At 35.4% G+C, this 20,860-nt stretch overlaps 1 protein-coding gene across 4 annotated transcripts; it reads right to left on the bottom strand.

The window, feature by feature from the left end:
- Positions 1 to 5,516: 5,516 nt before the first annotated feature.
- Positions 5,517 to 17,673, bottom strand: LOC113311682 (G-type lectin S-receptor-like serine/threonine-protein kinase At1g11300). 4 transcript variants are annotated; one of them, XM_026560488.1, is made up of 14 exons: positions 17,569 to 17,673; positions 16,872 to 16,979; positions 16,562 to 16,788; positions 16,324 to 16,479; positions 8,796 to 8,965; positions 8,567 to 8,719; positions 8,110 to 8,447; positions 7,760 to 7,957; positions 7,466 to 7,591; positions 7,132 to 7,343; positions 6,836 to 7,046; positions 6,500 to 6,737; positions 6,251 to 6,401; positions 5,517 to 6,170 (listed from the first exon to the last, which is right to left on the bottom strand). In XM_026560488.1, exons 4-14 carry the CDS (start codon positions 16,402 to 16,404, stop codon positions 5,874 to 5,876), a joined length of 2,175 nt encoding a protein of 724 aa, XP_026416273.1. In that variant the 5' UTR covers positions 16,405 to 16,479; positions 16,562 to 16,788; positions 16,872 to 16,979; positions 17,569 to 17,673; the 3' UTR covers positions 5,517 to 5,873. The 4 variants fall into 4 exon arrangements, with proteins under 4 accessions (XP_026416273.1, XP_026416280.1, XP_026416287.1 ...); XM_026560495.1 differs by lacking the exon at positions 17,569 to 17,673 and adding an exon at positions 17,316 to 17,557; XM_026560502.1 differs by lacking the exons at positions 16,324 to 16,479; positions 16,562 to 16,788; positions 16,872 to 16,979; positions 17,569 to 17,673 and adding an exon at positions 12,871 to 12,980.
- Between the last annotated feature and the right edge of the window lie 3,187 nt (positions 17,674 to 20,860).

Here is a 20,860-nt window from a genome sequence, read left to right as displayed (position 1 = left end):
TCATAGGTGAACCATGTCCACTGGTATGTGTGTAAATATTAATGTTAGACATGCTTATGTCATGATTCTAAATTTTTTTCATATGCTTAATTATATGTACTGCAATTGTTTACAAAAAAGATCCCTCTTACGGATGTGCTACTTGGTGATTGGAAATGTGTCTGTTGTGTTAAGAAGAAGATAGAGTAAGTGATTCTTTTTCTGGCAGAGTGGAGTCCAATTTGGTTGGAAGATTATGAAGGTATAAGTTTCATCACTAAGAATAATAAATTAATTTTGCAATAAGAATGTAACATAAATCGGACTCATCTGAGTTTGTTGAATACTGGCCTACCGAGTTCTTCTCAACCTTCCCAGTGTGCAACATGAGCAGTATTGTGCTACCCTACTTGCTTATTACGCATTAATTCGTTCAAGTTTAAAAGTGAAACTGGTGAAGCCTCCACAATCTTCTTGGCAAGCTGATCAATGTAGTTGTACTGATATATTTTGTTCTCATTAGGCAATAAAGAAAATGCTCTCCACGCTAAATGATCATTTACCTGCTTTCTGGAGCAAGAGTTAAGGGTATGAGTCTCTTTCTTGTTTTTCTTAATACACCTCTGCTGCAGGCTAAAGCATGAGTAATTCATAAGCAGTTTAAGAGCAGTTTATTGATTTTTCTTAAAATATGTTTATTGTCTTGAAGGCCGTCTGGAACTCAAGGTACCCTTACCCGGAGCACCAGCTGACATATAGGTCAGAGATTATGTCCGAAAACATCGGTCTGCTCACAGGAGAGAGATGTTCTCATGTCTAGACTATATGATGTTGCTGCTATGGGAGAAGGAATATCTTAAATTTGTTAAATTAATCTAAAAACTTTCAACCGAAAAGCTTCAAGTGACTACTGGTTGTTTACAAATTAGTTTGCAGGGCTTGAAACCTCTCTAGCTAACAGTGGATTTGGTTCATAAATAATGAGTTCTAAGTGAAGCTTCGTCCCTTTTGCAGGAGATGCCACAAAAGTAATTGAAACTCTACATAGTAATAATGTCAATACCGTGTCGGAAGCTACTGAAACTCACAGTTCAATAATTTATTGGACTTGATATATTTATCATTTCTTTAGTTTTTTTATTACTTGGTCACCTAATGATGTTTTACTGTTTAGTAGGACAACAAAGTCTCATAATGGAGTACTGGAGAAGATTCGGTATACATGCATCTATCTGAAGCGTGAAGTTTTTTACTAACGGCCTATCACACAAAGATTTGTAAGGGAACCTGGATGTGAATTCGAGAGTGAATCTGAGAACCTGTAAAATTATTTGTTTATGTTCTTATTTCTCTCATTAAGGTTGTGTACTCTGTAAAACACTGGGCTTTATCAATAAAATCCGACTTCTGGCTTTTTATTCAATTTTGTATATTTTTTTACAAATGCTACAAGTACAATGATAATGCATATGGTTTATGTCCCGTAATAGTTGTGTAATAAAATTTCTGGCAACAACCATGATGTTGCAAAAAGAAGTCTTTTGCAACAGCTAATTGGTGTGGCAAAATATTTTTAAAATAATAATTAATTATTTTAATTAAATTAAGTGAAAAAGAAAAACATTTTGCCTCACATTATTTCCACACCAGCTACTGTGGAAAAAATCTCATGTTCTGCCACATTATCCAATAGGTGTGACAATAACTTTTTGTCACACAGTTTGTTTCCACACGATGTGGCATAAGATTTTGGTGAGGCAAAAACATTTTGCTACATCAAAATGGGGTTCTTGCCACACAATTTATATGTTGCAATACACTCATTTTCTTGTAGTGCTAGTTCTTCAATTTTCCTAGGATAATTTTTCTCTTCTTCAGAAGCTAAGCGAGTTTCTATCTCTTCAATCTTCTTAATATAATTCTTCTCCTTATCTGCGAAATATGAATAAGCAGGTTAGGATATATACATAAAGAAAAAATATTATCTCCAAACAAAAGACAAGTACTAAAAGAGCAATGTTTTACCTTCGTATTTGGAAACGATGTCTTTAACCAATGCGGAATGTTCATCTTGAAGACTCACATTAATAGCTAAATTCTCTCTAGCATCATTCAGAACCCTAGCATCCCAACCAAATTCAGCTTCGCTTTCTATGAGAAGCTAAGAGCGAATTAAATTTCTTTCTTCGACAAGGATGCTCTTTTCACTCAAAGCTAAGTTAAGTTCTTTTTGAACCTCAACAATGGATTCTTGGAATTTTTCTAGTGCTTTCGCACCCTTAAGAGCAATCTCATCTTTCTCATCAATAAGTTTATTCTTCTTTGTTTCCAAAACTTGAATTTGTTCTTGACTCTCATGAAGACGACGTTTAAAATTATTAAATGTAGTCAATAAAGATCTACGGCTTTTTCTAAGACCAGCATATTTCAATCTTAGTTCCTCCAAAATCAAATTTTCAAATCCTTGGTTGGGATAATTATTTAAAGAAGAATTAAGGTGTTCTAAAAGGGTTTCACCATCAGGAAGATTGGCAGCCTCATCCAAAAGGTTATAGAGGTCTGCGAATATAACAAGATAAGAAATGAGAATTATCGCATAAAAATAGAAGAACAAGGGGAAAAAAAGCTACATACCAATGAGTTCATCATTTCTTTCTAGGGCTCTGCGAATCAAGTCATAATTGGTTGAATTCTCAGCTTTAAGTTTGGTATTTTCTTTCTCAAGTTTGGTAAGTCTCTTTTGATAGTCTAAGGAGATTACATAAGATAAACGAGCTCCCTGCGAGAATGATAGAAAGTGTTACGATCAGGAATAAAGCAAGGATAAAGAGAAGGCAAAAAGGCGAAGTTGTAAATATTACCAAAGAGCTGATTGTGAATTGGAGGTTCGGATTTATCGCTAGGGCAGCTCCACGAAGAGATGAATCATCTAAAGTAGGAGCATCGCATATTTTAGAAACCATTCTAAAATCTCAATTTAATTCTTCATTATCAACAACAGTCAGAAGATCTCCAGCGAAAATATTGGACAACTCTTTCAAAGAAGAAGGAATTGATGAATTATCAGAAACAAGAGTATCATCCTCACTAGACTCTGAACTTGAGGAAGAATCATATATTTTACGCTTCCTAGAAACTTCATCCATTGAAGATATCCTTTTATATGAATCTTTAGACGTATGAATTTTAGGAATATTCTTGCCTTTAATTGAGGTCTTATCACCTAAAGATTTCACCTACGCGAATAAGCAAGATAAGAAAAAGAGGCAACAATATTGTTAAAATGAAAAAGATTGTTTCTTACTATAAGAAATCTTAGTCCTCTTAGCAGCCTGCAAAAATTGGAATTATTATGCGAGATTGAGAACATTTATGTGACTAGAAGAAATTGGAAGGAAATTATGCGAGACTGAAAACATTTATGTGAAGCCCCATACCACTTTCTTTGCCTCAGCTTCGGAAAAGAACAAACTTCCAAGGTTCGTAAGAAGAAAACTTCTCGGGAAGAGGAATATCAGAGCCATCCCCAGCTTTACCAGAAATATAAGGACCTTCTAGAATGGCAGGTCAATTAAGCCAGCTTGAGTCATTAGATCTGCGATCAGAACTGTTAGATTTGTCATTCCAATCAACATCTCGCATGATCTTATTATCTTCAGCAATACCATCTTTTCTTCTTAACCGAACGAACCATTTAGTCAAATTACTTTTAATAATTGCAACATAATAATTGTTGAAGAAGTTATCAAGAGTGTATTCGGTAGGATCGATAACCTTATCACGATGCGATACTTTTCACACTTCATAAGTGTAAGAAGTCCCTAAACCAGTTGCACGACGAGAATATTCATATGCTATTCTGATCACATCACCACTTAGTTGGAATATTCCCCGTGCGAATAGAGCATCAGCAAGAATTTCACAGAATAGGGGTATTTCTGGGTTACAAAGAGGAATTGGAAGAATGGAAAGTTGTCCCAATGAAACAATAACTCTTTGATTGTTTTATTGATCGGAATTGATCAAATCAAGATTAAGCTTGGATGAAAAGTCAGATGATGGGGGAAGAGAAAGTGAATAACCTCTCGAATGAAATTCATTCTTCAACCTGTTGAATTCTGTCTCCATTTTCTTGCCAGCAGGAGCCATTTTTAGAATAGGAATGGAGATGGGAAAAAAGAAAATTTTTTGATGAAATAAAATTAGCTTTGATCAGAGAAAACAGTAGCAAAGAAGATGAAACAAGAAAATAGAAAGAAGGAAGAAGAAGACGAAGGAAGATATATAAGGAAAGAGTAGTCCCATTTTTCGAGATCTCATTAATGCGAGGAATGAATGGATAAAAACAGGTGGTTAAAAGAACGTGTCAAATAATAAGTGGTTAAAAATGCACGCGTAATTAAGGAAAACTGGAATTCCGGAATGTCGGCTAGGTAGAATACGAAAAGATATACACATGCGATATTATAGGATGGAAATTTCTCATATCGCTCACTTCACAATGGAAACGAAATGAGAAGAGGCAAAATGTAGTAGTGGAATATCGCACATATCAATAAGTATGCGAAATGAGGATTATTCGATATACGCGAGGACTATCGCACATGGCAAGATTGAAGTGAGGTATTGGATGATGTCAGCAAAATCACGAGTAAAGTGTGATGTTCTATGTGAGGTATACTTTTTGCGTAAATGAGAGAATGTATCGCACAGTGATTCCGAAAATAGTGGATCTCTTAGCTGTCATCCACTATGAGGAATCACTATATAAAGGAAGGAAGTCATCATGAAAAGAGAGATCTTTTAGTGAGTATTAGACAAGAAACTAGGAGAGAGAAAGTTTATTTGGAGAACAAGTAAAGTCATTCCAAGATCATTGTAAAATCAATATATCCAATTATAATCTTTGAAAGATTCATTATGATTACTTGAATTGTGTTCTAGATATATTGGGGTGTGGTTGTAGGTTTTCCTTCAACTACACACCACCTATTTAATGTACTCACCCCGCCACACCAAATCAAAAATACATCTCCACGGGGAGGTGCGAAGCCCCGCGCACACCAAGTGAAAAGTAAAAAAAATGTTGGGTGCGTAGCACGGGCACTAATCTAGTAGTTATACATTTGATATGCAATTCCAAAATAATAGTTCTGGCATTGTTACTTAGAGCATGTTTGTATTTTCCTCTATGTAGAGGCTAACCTCTAATGGCTCTATGTAGTGGTGGGTCCTATTTATATTTGTGTTTGTTTTTTCCACTACCTCTACATAGATAGAGGCAAATCTCTATCTATATAGAGGAAATCAAATAGCACCAATCAGGTACTATCTTTGAGCCTCAAACCTTGAAATGACTAATATACCTTCGAACAAACTTATAATTTCCAAAAAAAATTATTAATTCAAAATCTAAAGTTTTCCCCGTTTCAGAAAAAGTGGTACTTTCGTCCGTTTTAGAAAAAGTGATACTTTCGCACCGTTTCAGAGAAAGTGATATTTTACTCCGTTTCAAAAAATGTGATACTTTAGTGCCGTTCCAGAAAAAGTAATACTTTCTCTCTGTTTCAGAAAAAGTGATATTTTGCCCCGTTTTAGAAAAAGTGATACTTTCGCCCCGTTTCAAGAAAAATTATACTTTTGTAATGGACCTTCATGAATTTTATAAGGGTAAAACGAGAAATATATAAAATTGGTTACACAATGTAGAGTTGTTAAATAGTGCTCAAACAAACATGATTTTAAGAGAAATTATATAGTGATATTTATATAGATATAGAGGTAAACCTCTATGTAGAACCCTCTACCTATATAGAGGAAAAAAACAAATGTGCTGTTAGTTGATAACATATATTGATCCGAATTTCCAATGATTTAACTATATATCTGTCATCCTATCGACCTTCAACTGTGGTGATAGCAACATGATTACTCGAGCTGCTAGTTGGGTTTGAATTTGGCTTATCTGATGATCTCGGGGAAATATATGGAGGTTCTTTTGGAGATGGACGATCAGTTTCACTGATAAGCATAAGATCTACTTCAGTCATTGTTGGCCTATCCATTGCTCTATTCTGAACACATAATAGACCAATATGCACACACTTCTTCACTTCTAATGGAGAATAGAGATCACTCAAAGCCTCGTCTACAATCTCTGACCATCTCCCATCATTCCAAAGTCTCCAAGTCTGAACACAAATTTCAAATTATGTACACTAATAATCCATACCACAGATTAATCTAAGGAAGAGTTGACGGATATACTTACGTGTAGTAGAAGGTTTGAAGGTTTTTCAGGATTGTAAAAGCTGTTGTTTCTCTTGCTGCTGATAATTTCTAATATCAACACTCCGAAACTAAAGACATCTGACTTGTCCGAAAATGTTCCTCCCATTATATATTCTGGAGACATGTAACCACTGCATTTGACCGTGAAGACATGTTATATATTATATATAGGTAAATAAGATGAAACATTTGAAACTTAAGAGAACGATTAAGGAAATATGGAACTCACAATGTACCAACAACCCGGTTAGTGTCAGCAATAATTTGATCGCCACCAAATATCCGTGCCATTCCAAAATCTGAAATTTTGGGGATCATGTTTTCATCCAATAAAATGTTACTGACTTTGAGATCTCTATGAATAACTCTTAAACGAGAATCACGGTGAAGATAAAGAAGACCCCGAGCAATCCCTCCAATAATATTGAAGCGTTTATCCCAATCTAGTTTTGCTCTCTTACTTGGATCTGTCGCCAGAACACACATGCTTGAATTAGCTGTGGTGGAAATTGATTTGCAATGAAAGTAGCTTGCAGGTTTGATAGCAAAGTAAATAGAAACAAACCGAATAGATACGCGTCCAGGCTACCCTTGGGCATGTATTCATAAATTAACATGTATTCTTCTCCTCGAATGCAGCAACCCAATAGTTTCACAAGGTTACGGTGTTGAAGTTTGGAGATCAATACAACCTCGTTCTTGAACTCTTCAATACCCTGTCCAGAGTATTTAGACAGTCGTTTCACTGCTATTTCCTTCTCGTTTTGCAATTGACCCTAAAAACCATCCTCTTTGTAGTGATTAGAAATGTCCAATAAGTTAACGCCATTTGTTATAATAATCAAGCACATGTAAACTTACCTTATAAACTGGCCCAAAACCTCCTTCTCCCAATTTATTTTTCAAACAGAAATTGTTTGTAGCATTGGACAAACAAGTGTAGTTAAATATTTGCAATTCATGTGTTTCTCCTTCTGTTTTACCATCTTCAAATGAGTTATCCGTAGTGTCGTTGTAGGTAGCCTTGGATTTCATCAAATCTGTCAACACCCCTTGGAGTGCTTTCAGTCTTTCTGGGTATTCACCAACAAAGAAAAAAAGTGAGTTTATTGGTGACAGTCGCACAAACAACATTAATGGTGTTGTTTGATATGATGCAGTATCGTCAGTTAACAGAAGAAGAGGGTATATCTACCTCTTTTTTGAGTTTTATTTCTCTTGAACAGATAAATGTATCCTAACACGCACATGATACTAGCTACCACCAAAACGATAACAGGTACGACGATCTTCCAATAAACTATTGCCTTTCTCTTCTTGACTGAGAATTTCAAAGACGTGGTGAACATTATCTCAGCTCCAGATGGTTAAATTATTTACATATTATGATGTGTAATATGTGATTGAATTGAAAATCATAATAATGTCATTCCTATGAGCCTCTACTTCAGTGACGGAACTAGGAATCGATTAAGGGGTAGGTCATTACCTGCAGTTATAGGAGCAGCTAACTGGAGGTAATTGTTGTCGATGTTCCACATGAGTGACCAATGATTATTCACATTCTTGAGTGTCCAATATGCCCATCCAAAAGAAGCTAAACGATACACATCTAACTGCGCACTACCATACTCTTGATATTCCCTCTGAGAGTACTCGCCTTTTCCAAAATGGTTCACCCATTCCCCTGTATTAAATTTCCAAGAAAACACATATCGGCTACGGTTTTTAATGTTGCTATGCACAAAATACTTTCCTTGTTTAGAGTTGACAGGAAACTAGTTTTTAAATGAGAACTTCCAATAAAGACAAACTATGTTTCTGCCAATAAAGCCTTACCAATAAACAGCAATGGTCCATCAGAAGCGTTTAGGGAATTCATTTGGGTTTTTCTGGTATTATACAAGTAATTGATATTCTCCTGTACGCTTATGTTTTCAAAGGTACTGCCGAGATTGTAGTAGTGTAAGTCCAGTACTACGTTTGATTTACCAGTATTAACACGATAAAGGTCTGCTGGGTCTCCGGAGTTCAACTGACACATTATTACATAAGCTGTGGCTGAATATTTCCTCACAATGTCATATGCGTCTTTGTAGTACTTCTGTAACGCATCAAAAGGAACATCAGGATCATTTAAAAGATCAATCCCCAAAAGCGATGAATCGTTTCCATACCTGCAAAAGAAAGATGGCAAGCTCATTAGGAGAAGATAGAAACACGATAAAAGTATCCAAGAACCCTATAAGCAATTGCAATATATAAGACTGTTGTAAGAGTAGTTAACATATTTTACTTGGCAGCTAGGAATTCTACAACTTCAAGGGTTTGCTGGATATTTTCTGATTTCGTCCAGTCAATAGTATCATCACGACTAGAACTGTGGTCCCTTCCATTTTGGGAACCAGGAGCTGCGTGAAGGTCGATTATGCATTTTATGTCAAACTCCCTGCAAAACAAGTTTAACTCAATGTTCAAAAAACTAGGAACGAGGATGACAAGAAAATTGGGAAACAGATGCCCACTTTGCCCATTTGAAAGCATTATCAAGAGCTGCCAAACTCCCCCCAACATAAGGAGCTGGTGGATTTGGATCTTTGGTAATCCACCACCCAACAGGAATCTTGACGGTGTTTATGTCGTGTTGGCTAAGATACTGAAAATCCTCTCGTGTAATGTAGCTTTTCCGATGATCCTGCCGTTCAAATAACATTATTAAGGATCAAAATATTCTATCGTGTCCCCCCTTTCATCTAGTGGTTTATACCGCACTCGAATTCTCTCAACAACCGGTAATTGTAACTTTCATTTACAAGCTAAGAATGCAAGCGCGATAAATATTGGGCATTCATTGGTTTTGCGGTGTCTTCCCGTAGGTTCGAGAAATTCCCATCTCAATGTATGTGTGTGGTAATTTCTTTAATATCAGTTTTATATGAACAATCTTGTTACACATACAGTATTCGTGTGGTAAGTAATCTGTTTTTTCAGCCGCGAAGGATTTATTCTCACTGTGCGAGAGAGTAAGGGGGAAAGAAGATTTTTTTTTACCGGGGGATTTTGTGTTCTCCTCAAAATAAATAGCTAATTTGCGTTACCCTCTTTACAAATTGATAATAGGTAAAAACCCCTCTCTGTCAACTCTTCCGTTATGAAGTGGTTAACTGTGCATGTGCATTTCACATGTGTATCTTTAAGATCTTAATAAAATACCCTTTACAAAGAAATAGAACAATTGTATATATGCCCACCAATCTAATCCGGCGGTCCTAAAATCATTGTCGTCTTCTTCCTCGCAGGCAGACTGCTTCTCCAGGTTCTCCCTCACTAACTCTAAATGAACTAACAACGCCATTTCAAAATACCGTTTGAAATTAATCAGATGTGGTTTATCTTGTCTTTCTATCTTAATTTTATTTTTTTTAGGAATTCTTTTTGTTACACCGTACACGGATTGTTTAATTGCAACTTTCATTTTTCTAATCGCAATTTATTGGTATACAAATTTGATAGTCTGGTGATTTATTGGTGTTTTTGTTTGTGTTCTTGGATCGCCACAGATTGTAACAGAGATGAAAAAAACAAAAGATGTGAAACCCTACGCCATGATTTCCGTTAATGAATCTGATTCTAGAGAGACGGATCTAGGAAGTTGTTTTTGCTCGAATTGAATTGGATTTTCTTTTACAACTAACATTGTTGTTGAGATTTCCCTACTTAGTCTGACAACATCATATGGAAATGATTCAGAAGATATTTGACTTATGTTGTTAATGGCATCGGTTGTGGTGTCGGTCATCGAACATGGAATTAGGTTAAAAGTATCAAAAAACAACCCCAAATAGATTAAGGAACAAATTAGGTACACGTGTTTTTTTGTTCATTTTTAGGATCTTAAAGACACACATGTGAATTGCATGTGCATAATTAACTGCTTGGTAACTGAAGAGTTGACAGAAAGGGAGTTTTACCTATTATCAATTTGTAAAGAGGGTAATGCAAATTAGCTTTTATTTTGAGGGGAAAACACAAAATCCCCTTTTATACTCTTTTCTTGCGATGCTAGGGTCTGGATTTTTCACCCGTGTCAGAAGGATTTTTTATTATTTTTTCATCCGTGGGCCTAAGAATCATATGGAAAGAAGGAAGGAACCTGATTTTTTTTATCCGTGGGCTTGAATCAGACGGAAGGGACCTGATTTTCTTTTTCTTATGCAAATGTAAGGCTGTTTTTGATAGGAGTTAATTCCATGGAATTAGCCATCTTTCCATGAAAATAGCGTATTTTCCGTTATTTGGTCAAAAATTTGTTTCCATGGAATTGCAATTAAAGCGTGACCTAAAGTGTGTTTTAAACTCAGTTCCATGGAATTCCATAGAAAGTCTTTCCTTGCCTCCCCCAGGAAACTGATTCCATGGAAACATTTTTCATGGAATTGTTTTCTTTCTCTGTTATCAAACACATCCTAAAGGACAAAGTTTGTGGGCATGAGCGATCCTTCCATATTATATTTATAAGTTAATTATGCGGGAACTAGCGTTGTGAAGTATTGTCTTTCCGCACGCCTCCTCACGTGTAAGGCCTGTAACTCAATCTACTACATGGATCTACGTACGAGTGACCAAAATCGGATCACAGATGTAAAAATGACATTCGGTTACGGTGGCCTATAATCATGCCTACATCCCATGTAGGGGCCTAGATCTGATACCAACTCAAAATTTTGCGGGCATCCACTCAAAATCAAATGGCAATGAGTGGAGCGGTCCTTGCATATTTTATTTAATTTAATTATGCGGAAACCAGCAATGTGGGACTATTGCCCTTCCACATCTTAGTTTTCTTTGATGGTTAACCGTGTATGTATTGAGATTATTTTTAGTCTCAGATGGTATGAGAAGTTTAAGATCCTGCATTTTACAAGCTCTGAGAATGCCTAACCTTATTAAAACATCCCACTGGGAATGTTTTTCATGAGCAGATAAAACACCATACATGCATAGATATTCCATTTGTTATTATGGTTATCAACAATTTCAAACAGAACCATTTTTTTATGAACAGAGATAACATTCATAATAATATCCTATGCCATGCAATCAACATTCCTTTATCAAAAAAAAAAAGAATGCCTAGCTAACCTTGCCATTGCAAGTTGGTTTTCGAGTTAGTATCAAAGCAGATAATTTTAATTAATTTTTTTGTGCACATACAAGACTTAACAAAGCTGTGTTTGAATTATTAATATTAGTCTGACATGGTATGAAAAGTTTAGGATCCGACAGTTTATAAGCCTCGGGAAAGCCTAATATGGTTTTCGAGGTTAGATAGGTCAATGAAATTTAATAATCTCATTTAATTCAATTTGGGTTTTATTCAATTTTCAAATGGTGCTTTTCCTCGTTTGTTAACACTAATAAGTTTTAATCTTTAATCTTATTTCAATAGATTTAGTCCTTTCCATTTCTTATTCTTGTTTGCTAATAACCCCTTTTCTATTGCAATCCTCTTTCTAGTTTTTGGTTTTTTTATTTTTCTAGATTCTTTTTATAGTTTGCCGATGTTTGGTTATTACCTTTTTAGTTTTTCTATCTACCTTTTTCTGTTTCTAGAATTTCCTTTTTTTCTCTTAGTGGTATCTTAAAAAGTTTTCACATGTCATCTCATTTGGGAAGTAATTTGTTATAGGGGCGCAGGTTTTAATAGAGGGCGGAACCATGATATAAAATGTCCCTCTAGTTGGTTAAGGGGTGTCCAAATGGTATTGTAAATTGTCTAGATTACCCTCCCCATTTTTTAACCTAATCAAAGCTAAATTGAAAATATGTTTTCTTTCTTCTTCTCTTCTCCTCCTCCCATCAACCGTGACCTCCATTAAAACTGAAAATTTCATCGTCTTCGATTAATCGGTGATTTGAAAATTAATCAAGTGTTTATATGAGGTACGTTTTGAAAAACCCAGTTACGGTTTAGTTTATTTTGTTCGATTTAAGTTTAATTTCTATCAAAAATTAGGGTTTCAGATGAAAATTGAAATTCAAAGTTCTGGGTTTATGTGAGTTACGGTTGATTTTAACTCAATTACGAACTATAACTGGAGATTTTGATGTTGTTACGGTCGGTAATAGTTCAATTACCAACCGTATGTTCTTATATCTGAGATTTTTCTTCAGTTACGTTTTTTTTCAACCGTAAGTTCACTTACGGTTGATGTCGATACCAGAATAACGAACCGTAAATAACCCTGGAACCCAGATTTCAGAAAGGTCACCAATTACGGTTCATAACTAAAATTCGAGATGAACCGTAAATACTGTTACGGTTGGCAACCATTTTAATTTACGAACCGTAACTAAGTTACGGTTCGTCTCGAGCATTTGGTTACCAACCGTAACTGGTTTTACGATTGGGTTTTCCCCAAATTTAACTAGTTACGGTTGGTAGTTCATCTTTTACGAATTGTAATTATGATTTACGGTTGGTTACAAGCAAAATTCCAACCGTAATTAGCTCTGAAAATGTAAAGAAATTGAATTTTTTACGTACTTTAGATAACATTGAGCAACAAAAAGATAGTTGGGAGTAATTTACCAGTATACCTGGTCATTTTCAGGAACCGGTTCTTCACTTTGTTGGTTAATTTCTTCAATTGATTGAGATTGACCTTCACTTTGGATTAAAACATCTTTACCATCTCTAAAAATTTTTTTTTAACTCTAAAATCTGAGTTTGCTTTGATTTAGAGTTAATTGAAGTGAAACTGAATCATTAATACTAAACTAGATTATCAACGCTAAACTATGTAAGGGTTAGTTAGTCATTTTTCAATTTTTTTTGCATAAAGGGCACTTGAAATTACTATGTAATGACATTTTTTGTCCTATTAAATTCTTCCCCTCTAATAATTCCTTCCGCACCTATAACAGGTTACTTTGGGAAATGCATCTCATGAGGGAAGTCACTATTAATGAAAAAATATTGTAGGCTCTGCTGTTGTTATGAATACGCCGGCTTGCCTAGAGGTGTATCAAATTGATGGACCAACCATTTCATCTTTGGATTTGCAGGAAGTTGGGTTTTTAAAACCCAAATGGCACCCCAAGACAGCATCCAACAATTGGAATTTAATGGTGCACAATTGGTACACCATTTTTGGTACACCTTTAGCTTTTTCTCTCTTTTTCTCATCTTGAGGGACAATTACCTACAATCAATCTTACTAATAGTGTGTACAAAAAAAACTTATCTCGATGAGAATTCAGTCTTATTGGGACGCCTGATTTGAGCAAGATAAAACTAGAAGAAGCAAAAGATCAATTGTTCAATCTAAGAAAAAGTTCAACCGATTATTGATGGTGAAGTTAAGATCATTCCTATTAGCAGTGGTATTTTTCTTGTTATCAATTTAGACAATGAAAAAGCTAAGAATAGAATTTGGCAGGAGTCTCATTGGCAGATCAAGTATTACAGCTAAGAGAGATTGGGAGCCGAGTTTCAATTTGGAAAATCAAAGAACGACTTTAGGTAAGGTTTGTATTAAATTTTTGAGGCTAAGAGCTTTTCCCATGGGATGTATATAAGGATAAATGTCTAAGTACGCGTAGGATGAATATTCCTTTTCTATAAAATACTTCTCCAACCCTAACTTCTTTAACCGATGCGTAGATGATGTGGCTTAATTTTTAGTTGATATATTCAAGATGAATATGTCAACTCATCCTAATCAGCTTTTATTTAATTAAGTTGACATTTATATACTAGATAATCATTTATAGATTTAATAGTATCTAATAAAATCTTAAATTATTAAAAATAAAATCTACACTAATCAAAAGAAGAGCTCAAATACGGAGAAGGATTTTTTTTTCTGCCTAATTTAAAGCAAAAATAGGAAGTGGATGTCTTGTTTGTGTTTCCACATAGGAAACACACACAATGACTTGGAGATGCTCTAAGATTGGAATACAATGACTTGGAGAAGCTCTAAAATTGGAATATTGGACCGAAGAAAATTTATTGGCAATGGCTAATCCGCTAAAGTTTTCAGCAAACCAATTTAGGTAGACAAAAGAATCTCTCTATGTATTTTAATCTTTTTTTTCCTTTGCATGAGTTCTAATAGAAGATGATTTTGCAAATAAAAATCATCAAAGTGAAAGTTTTGGCAATTTGCTGAGATCCCCAAAGTTTCGAAGTTATGCTATCATTCCAAATCTGTGGGGCATTTAGTCTGGGAGTGTAAGTGTCCCAAATCATGTCACTAATGAGATTGTGGATATTAGTGTTCCTAATAAGATAATTAATTAAGAAGCAAAAAGAAAAGAGATGATAAAACCAAAGAAACCCTCACGGTTATAGAGAGTCAAGATAATATGAATATCAATGGTAATAAAAGGGAGGTTACCTAAAAGTATCACTGAAAAGTGCATTTCTACGAAAACGATAACCGATCTGAAAAATCTTCCAAAAATGTGACCATGACCGGTCAACGGACATGTATGCCCTAATTTTTTACGGAAATATCGGATTTTGTCCTCAGATGTGTACATATCGACAACATATGCGTACACATCGCGTAAGGATGTGTAGATACCCCTTCATGGATGTGTACATATAGACACACTGGTACCCCACCATTTTTTTAATGATGTGTAGATATTATATGTAGACATTCAGAATCTACGCGTGATCATATGTTGGATAAGTGTACACATCCATTTTCGAATTCTAGACATCGGACACTATTCATAAAATATGTGGACATCAGGCTATAAATATGTGGACATCATCTATAATGTGTGGACATCCGCTATGGGTATGTGGACATCTAGCTATCCGTATATAGACATAGGACTATAAAAGGTACCTTGGATATTAGATAATTTCAGTCACACTTTTGGAAGATTTTGAGCATCACTCACACTTTTGGAAGAAATGCACTTTTCAGTGATACTTCAAGTAATTTCCTCGTAATAAAATTGCTCAACTGGTTATGGAATGGGCTAGCCACATCAAGTGATCCCTTTATTCCCTAAAGGTTTGAAATCAAGAATAGAACCAAGGATTGGTAGAAAAAGAGGGAGTCGCTACAAGTCGGATGGAAATGAAAGGTTATTGATTAGCTATTTAGCTTTATCACTACAAGGAAATCTAACTATTGCTACACCATATATTGCCACACCTTCAATATAGGTGTTGCAAAAGCAAATTTCTAGTCACAATACTTTTCAGCTGCAGCTAAAAGCTATAATTTACTGCTGCAAAATAAAAAATTTGCCACACAATTGTAGCAACAATATGAAAAGAGTGTGGAAAAAATGTATAATCTTTTGCTGCCACGGTAAAGAATGGGTGCAACAATAGACTTTTTGCTACATAGGTTATCGCGACACTAATATGGGTTTATACCATAACCATTGGGTGCTGCAATATACTAAGTTTCTTGTGGTGAGCAAAACCATATTCGGCTGAGCCAATTTTAGGATCCTCTAAAAGTTGAGCTTGAAATCAAAAGCAACAAGACTGTTTCCTAATGGTACTTCAAGTATAAAACAGAAAAATCTTCCAGAAATTGTTACTGATCATGATATGATCTAGTGTTGCGGAGATGGGTTCTATTACGAGATTTGGCTTCCCTTCTTCAAAGACAGATTTCCAAAGAATGTTAAAGGACTTTAGAAAGATCATAATGGTTTAACCACTGAAGATGTGGAGGAGTCTCATAATTAATAGCATCGGGCTTTCTTGTTTTAGTTCGCAAGTTGCAGTTCAAGAAATGTATTTAGATACAGCGAGTTACTTCTCTTCTTGTTGATCTTTTTGCGTTTTTAATTAGAAGTTTTATTTCTTTAGTTTTTTTTTTTTTTGTTTTTGTTCTTCTGCTGTTTCGCTGGGCTCTTTCTCCCTTTTCTTATTTTGTCTCCGCCGAACACACGGCTTGTGTACAAACTAGCATTATTTTGTTTAGCGACCAGTGAAAAAACAAAAAAAATAATTAATAAAAAAACATTGAGGATATGAGATATTAAAAGGTAAGGGATATAAGAAATTACAGTAAGCACTCTTATTGCATTTTCTCGTTCATGCCCGTTGGAGAGCTGGTACTCTCCTTGCATGTCCCCATGAAAAGTCATTACAAATATGGCTGCGTTACCATCATTAAATCCTGGAGTCCCAACATAGTCTGCTTTGAGCTCATTTCCAGATGCCTAAAATAGTTAAAATATTCAGTCATGAATTACAACAACTGGAATGTCAACTCAGAATTTTAAACTTCTGAGAGTATCATACCTGCAGATATCTACCGCTAGAATGTTTAATAATAACTCGATCAAAGCTGGATCTTTGAATAGTAAATGTTTCATTCAAAGACGGTAATTTTGATGTTGCGGTGACCGAGGCCCCTTGTCCGAATTATTGGCTTTGTCTTGGTCGACAAAGACACCTGCACCTCCTCCATACTTTGCACTAACATACTTCTTTAACTTTAAAGACTGGAACCGAACCTTTGTTCCATCCTAAATGCATATAAACTTCGATAAATTCACAACCATCAAAATTAAAAAACCTTTAGCAAAATCACACCATAAAAAATACTTACAAGCATATCTGGATAGTGAATGTTTCATCCAACCTTCAACAACCAACCAATTACCCAAGCTCACACCTCTTACTTTCCCACCTTTAACTGCATCCACGGCACACAAAGCTGAAACCAAAGAACAAAGTAACTTAACATATACCCATTTCTGAAACTGAAAAAGCAACAACAGAATTGGGGGGGGGGGGGGGAGTGGTGGTGTGGAAGTAATGCATTTCGATAATCGCATACCAGAGCGTGCCCAGGAAATGAAAAGAAATCAAAGTAAAAGCTATTTGCAAGTAACAGATTCCACTATAAATATTGGAGGAAACACAAGATACATAATGAAAGAAGAATCAAAAAATGGTGCAAGTGGAAAGTAGTGCAGCTGCTCGGTTTAAGAACAGATACCCAGATAAATGACTGAGACTAGAGGGTGTAACAATGATCAAGAGTGGATACCATTTAGTTTGAATTTTTAATTTCCACCCGTTGAAGTGGATGCAACGTGTTGTAATAATTTCACAGCTTTTTCGAATTGTCAAAACAAGTAAATGTGCTCATTTTTATGGCCCTGATGCAAACTTAATCATTTCTTGATCATTTCTTGATCATTTCTCAATTTTGATCATTTTTCTTTGTTGATTTAATCACTTAATAACCCAAAGAAATAAAAAGAATAGCAACTAAAACAAAAAAGTGTTTCGAAGAGTACCAGAGTTTGCGGAAGAAAGGAAAAGAAACGAAAGGAAAAGCCATTTGAAGGAAACGGATTCCATGAGAACACAATTTAACAGCTTAATAGGAAAGAAAATTTCAATGATAATAGAAGAGGCTAAGGTTGTCGACTTATACTGAAGAGTACAAGTAGTGCGACTGTGCGAGTGCACCAATGGACCACCATCCTGCAGTGCTTGACCCGTTAGATAAAAGACTTTTGACTAGTGACTCAAAGCCTAAGCCTCCTATTTTGACTTTCTCCCCGACAAGACCCACTATCAAGATGGACCACAGCACCTCCAGGGCTGAACTGCATCATTGAGTTAAAAATAACTCCCAACGGCAATTCCTACAACAATCAAACATTTTTTTTTTTATGACATTTTTTTTATTGAGCCTCGTGATGAACAAACACGTTTTTACGTTATGAGATACCAAGACAAAATGAAAGAATATGATATTTTAGGATCTCACTAGCGATTTTATTAATACTAACTAATAAGAATGGGTCCCACTGATTATCTATAAATACTAATAAAAAATAAATCCTAAATATAATAACCCAGATTTGGAGAGAGATAATATCAGGGGAAGTTAAACATCACAGCCAACATTTCTTCCTCGCACGATGACGTTTTTGCTTCAATCGTCCGGTTCCACATCAAGCGCGCGTTTGTTCTACTGCCTCACTGAACAAACTAACAATTTTGTTGGATTACCTATCCGTTTTTTATGTTTGTTGAATCCATAATGGGAACAGAATGAACAAACTACAAATTTGTTGAGTCCATAGGAACTGCCGTAAATAATGTTGGGAGGGAGACAAAAGTTAAAATAAAAAAGTAGATAGATTTGCGAAATCAAGATAATCTCTTAATCCGAGAGATTTTACAAAATCGACCTTTATGATAGAGACAAAGGAAATACTAAAAAAAGCTGGTGCGTATAAAAGGGGAAAAAAAATGAGAATATGACTAGCCTTCTATTTTTAAGAGTAATTAAAAGATGTTGACAGTGGGAATTGAAGTACCGCAATCATTGAGCTACCATTTAATAATTAAAAAGGTATTGACAATGGAAATTAAACCCGTGACTTCTTAGAGCATCTCCAACCGAGGATTAGAGTCTTATTTTTTTAATGATACATAGGATTTTAAATTCCTATTTATCTTAAATTCATCTCCAGCAGTGGATCCTATTAAATTGGAAGAGTGTCAAAATAAATACGGAGGACTTGGAGAAAGTCTTATCTAGACTTTGGAAATGACCTTCACGTCATCTTTTTAACAATATTTTAAATTTTTATTGTTTAATAACTAGTTCTGAATCAATAAGAAAAAAGGAATCAATTTTATTATTATAAAAAAAAAATCATAAATGAGACCTTACACTATTGGAGATAGTTAATGAGCAAAGTATTAGTACTTTTACCGCACACATATTACCCCACAAATAAGAATATAAATAAAACTTCCACGTAGGATTTTTAACACCCACAATTAGAGATGCTCTTGGTTTGATAAATAAGGATGTAATCATTGAGCTACTATTTGCTTGTTGTTGTATAATTTATAGAGTATTATCTATATAATACATAAAACTTGGTTTAAATCATGTTTCTATTTAGATATAATCTTAAAAATATATTTTTTATTAATTCGATGTATGCCGAATTTTCAATACCGAACTCACGTAGCTAAAATGAATTATACACGTAAGTTTACTGTTTCGAGCTACTGTTGTATTCCGCACCGTTGGCCGATTTTTTGACCCAATCCGTATAATACCCATACTATGGCATCCAGAACTTCTCTCTGTTTCCCGAATTGCTAACTAGGGGTTAGTTCTCCGAATTTCATTGGAAAAAAGACAGTCCACCTAAACTTTTTGGGTTGCTTTGGGATGAATTTCACAACTCTAAGGCATAAGGGAATATCGTTAAGATCCATAGTTCGCAAACTGTGTAATCAAGAGGAGGAAGACAGTACGACATATGTTTTTGCATTCCTATGAGCAACAGTTTGATGGACATGTTCAAAGCTTGGAGCTGGAACCATCTAAAGGATAGAAATGCGAAGATTTGGAGGTTGCTGCCATATGCGATTCCATGGGTAATATCATATCATATGGAATGAGAGAAACGTTAGGGTTTTGGGGTTTAAGCCTAAAAATCTGGAGGGCCTACGTACTTCTCGACGTAAAAGCGTTATTGGTGTTGTGGTTTTTAATGGTGACACTTTGCTTAGAGTAAGGCTTATGAGATACCTTTTAAAATGAAAGAGAGTCTAGGAGAAGGAGCGGAAAAAATGTCGTGTGATGTAGGGATGATAGTCTATACGGCTAACAATGAGCCGTTTGGAAGAAAAAGGAAAAAGCCTCAGACTCTTCTGTCTTTGTTTTGCTATAATTCTATCTCGCTAGAATGTATTATATGCTTGGATTTGTGTGGAAAAACAAAATTGTGTCAGTGGAAGCTGTTTTGTGCTTGTACGATCAGAAGTCAATGTCTGCAGTGATTTCATGTTTGTTTGCCGAAGTTTTGGGAAGTTATACAAAACCGCTTATTATTTGTCGTGTGAATATAAGAAATGCTAATACGGCATATACCGTGGCCCGTCTGTTTTCATTTCAAAATTACTACGGCCAACTGTCCACCGTTTTCCTTGTGGTTTTTCATAGACCTGCCAAACTGCCCTGTAGTGGAGGCCCTCGGTCATTCCTTCAACCGAAAGAGATACTCATTGAGTTTGGGATGAAAGAGGGCTGCTCTCCCTCTATCCATAATAGGACCATTTGAGCAAATTTGATCTAGTCTTTTATTTTGAAAGAGACTCTCAACTCCCAGAACCTCGGCTCTTAAAGTATATCATTGGGAGTTGTTGTAGCGTAGCCCTATGCTTAAAGTGATGGTGGACTCATCTTTTTCACCAGTATAATGGATCAGTTAGGTATCGTGGGTATTGAATTCCACGGGTTATATCGAAGAAGCCGGAAATGGTGAGATCCATTTGTGGTGCAGGATTAGCATGGATAAATCCATTGGGCGCGTAGCGGTCCCGCTTACTCTGTCTCTATCGCTTTAACTACGACCGGCATGATACAAATCATTTTCGTTAATATAATCAGATTCATTTTCAAAAAGAAAAGTTAAAAGCAGTGCGAGTCCTATTGTAAAGTAATCCTAGATACCCCGCTTGACCCGTTAGATAAAAGACTTTGACAAGTCTAAGGTTAATGCTAGGGCAGCACAAGACCCGTCCACGATATTCAAATCCACCCATATCTGT

Source organism: Papaver somniferum, chromosome 1 (genome assembly GCF_003573695.1).
Source record: "Papaver somniferum cultivar HN1 chromosome 1, ASM357369v1, whole genome shotgun sequence".
Taxonomy (NCBI): domain Eukaryota; kingdom Viridiplantae; phylum Streptophyta; class Magnoliopsida; order Ranunculales; family Papaveraceae; genus Papaver; species Papaver somniferum.
Note: the sequence above shows the minus strand (reverse complement) of the source record. Positions and strands in the feature narration are given on the sequence as shown.

Bases quoted from the DNA above. Each gene is read 5' to 3' on its own strand.
- LOC113311682 (XM_026560488.1), bottom strand. From the start codon at position 16,404: ATGACTTTTCATGGGGACATGCAAGGAGAGTACCAGCTCTCCAACGGG. The intron at 6,402-6,499 runs GTGAGTTCCATA...GGTCAAATGCAG, and splicing joins AACCGGGTTGTTGGTACATT to TGGTTACATGTCTCCAGAAT. The intron at 6,171-6,250 runs GTAAGTATATCC...ATTTGTGTTCAG, and splicing joins CTTCAAACCTTCTACTACAC to ACTTGGAGACTTTGGAATGA.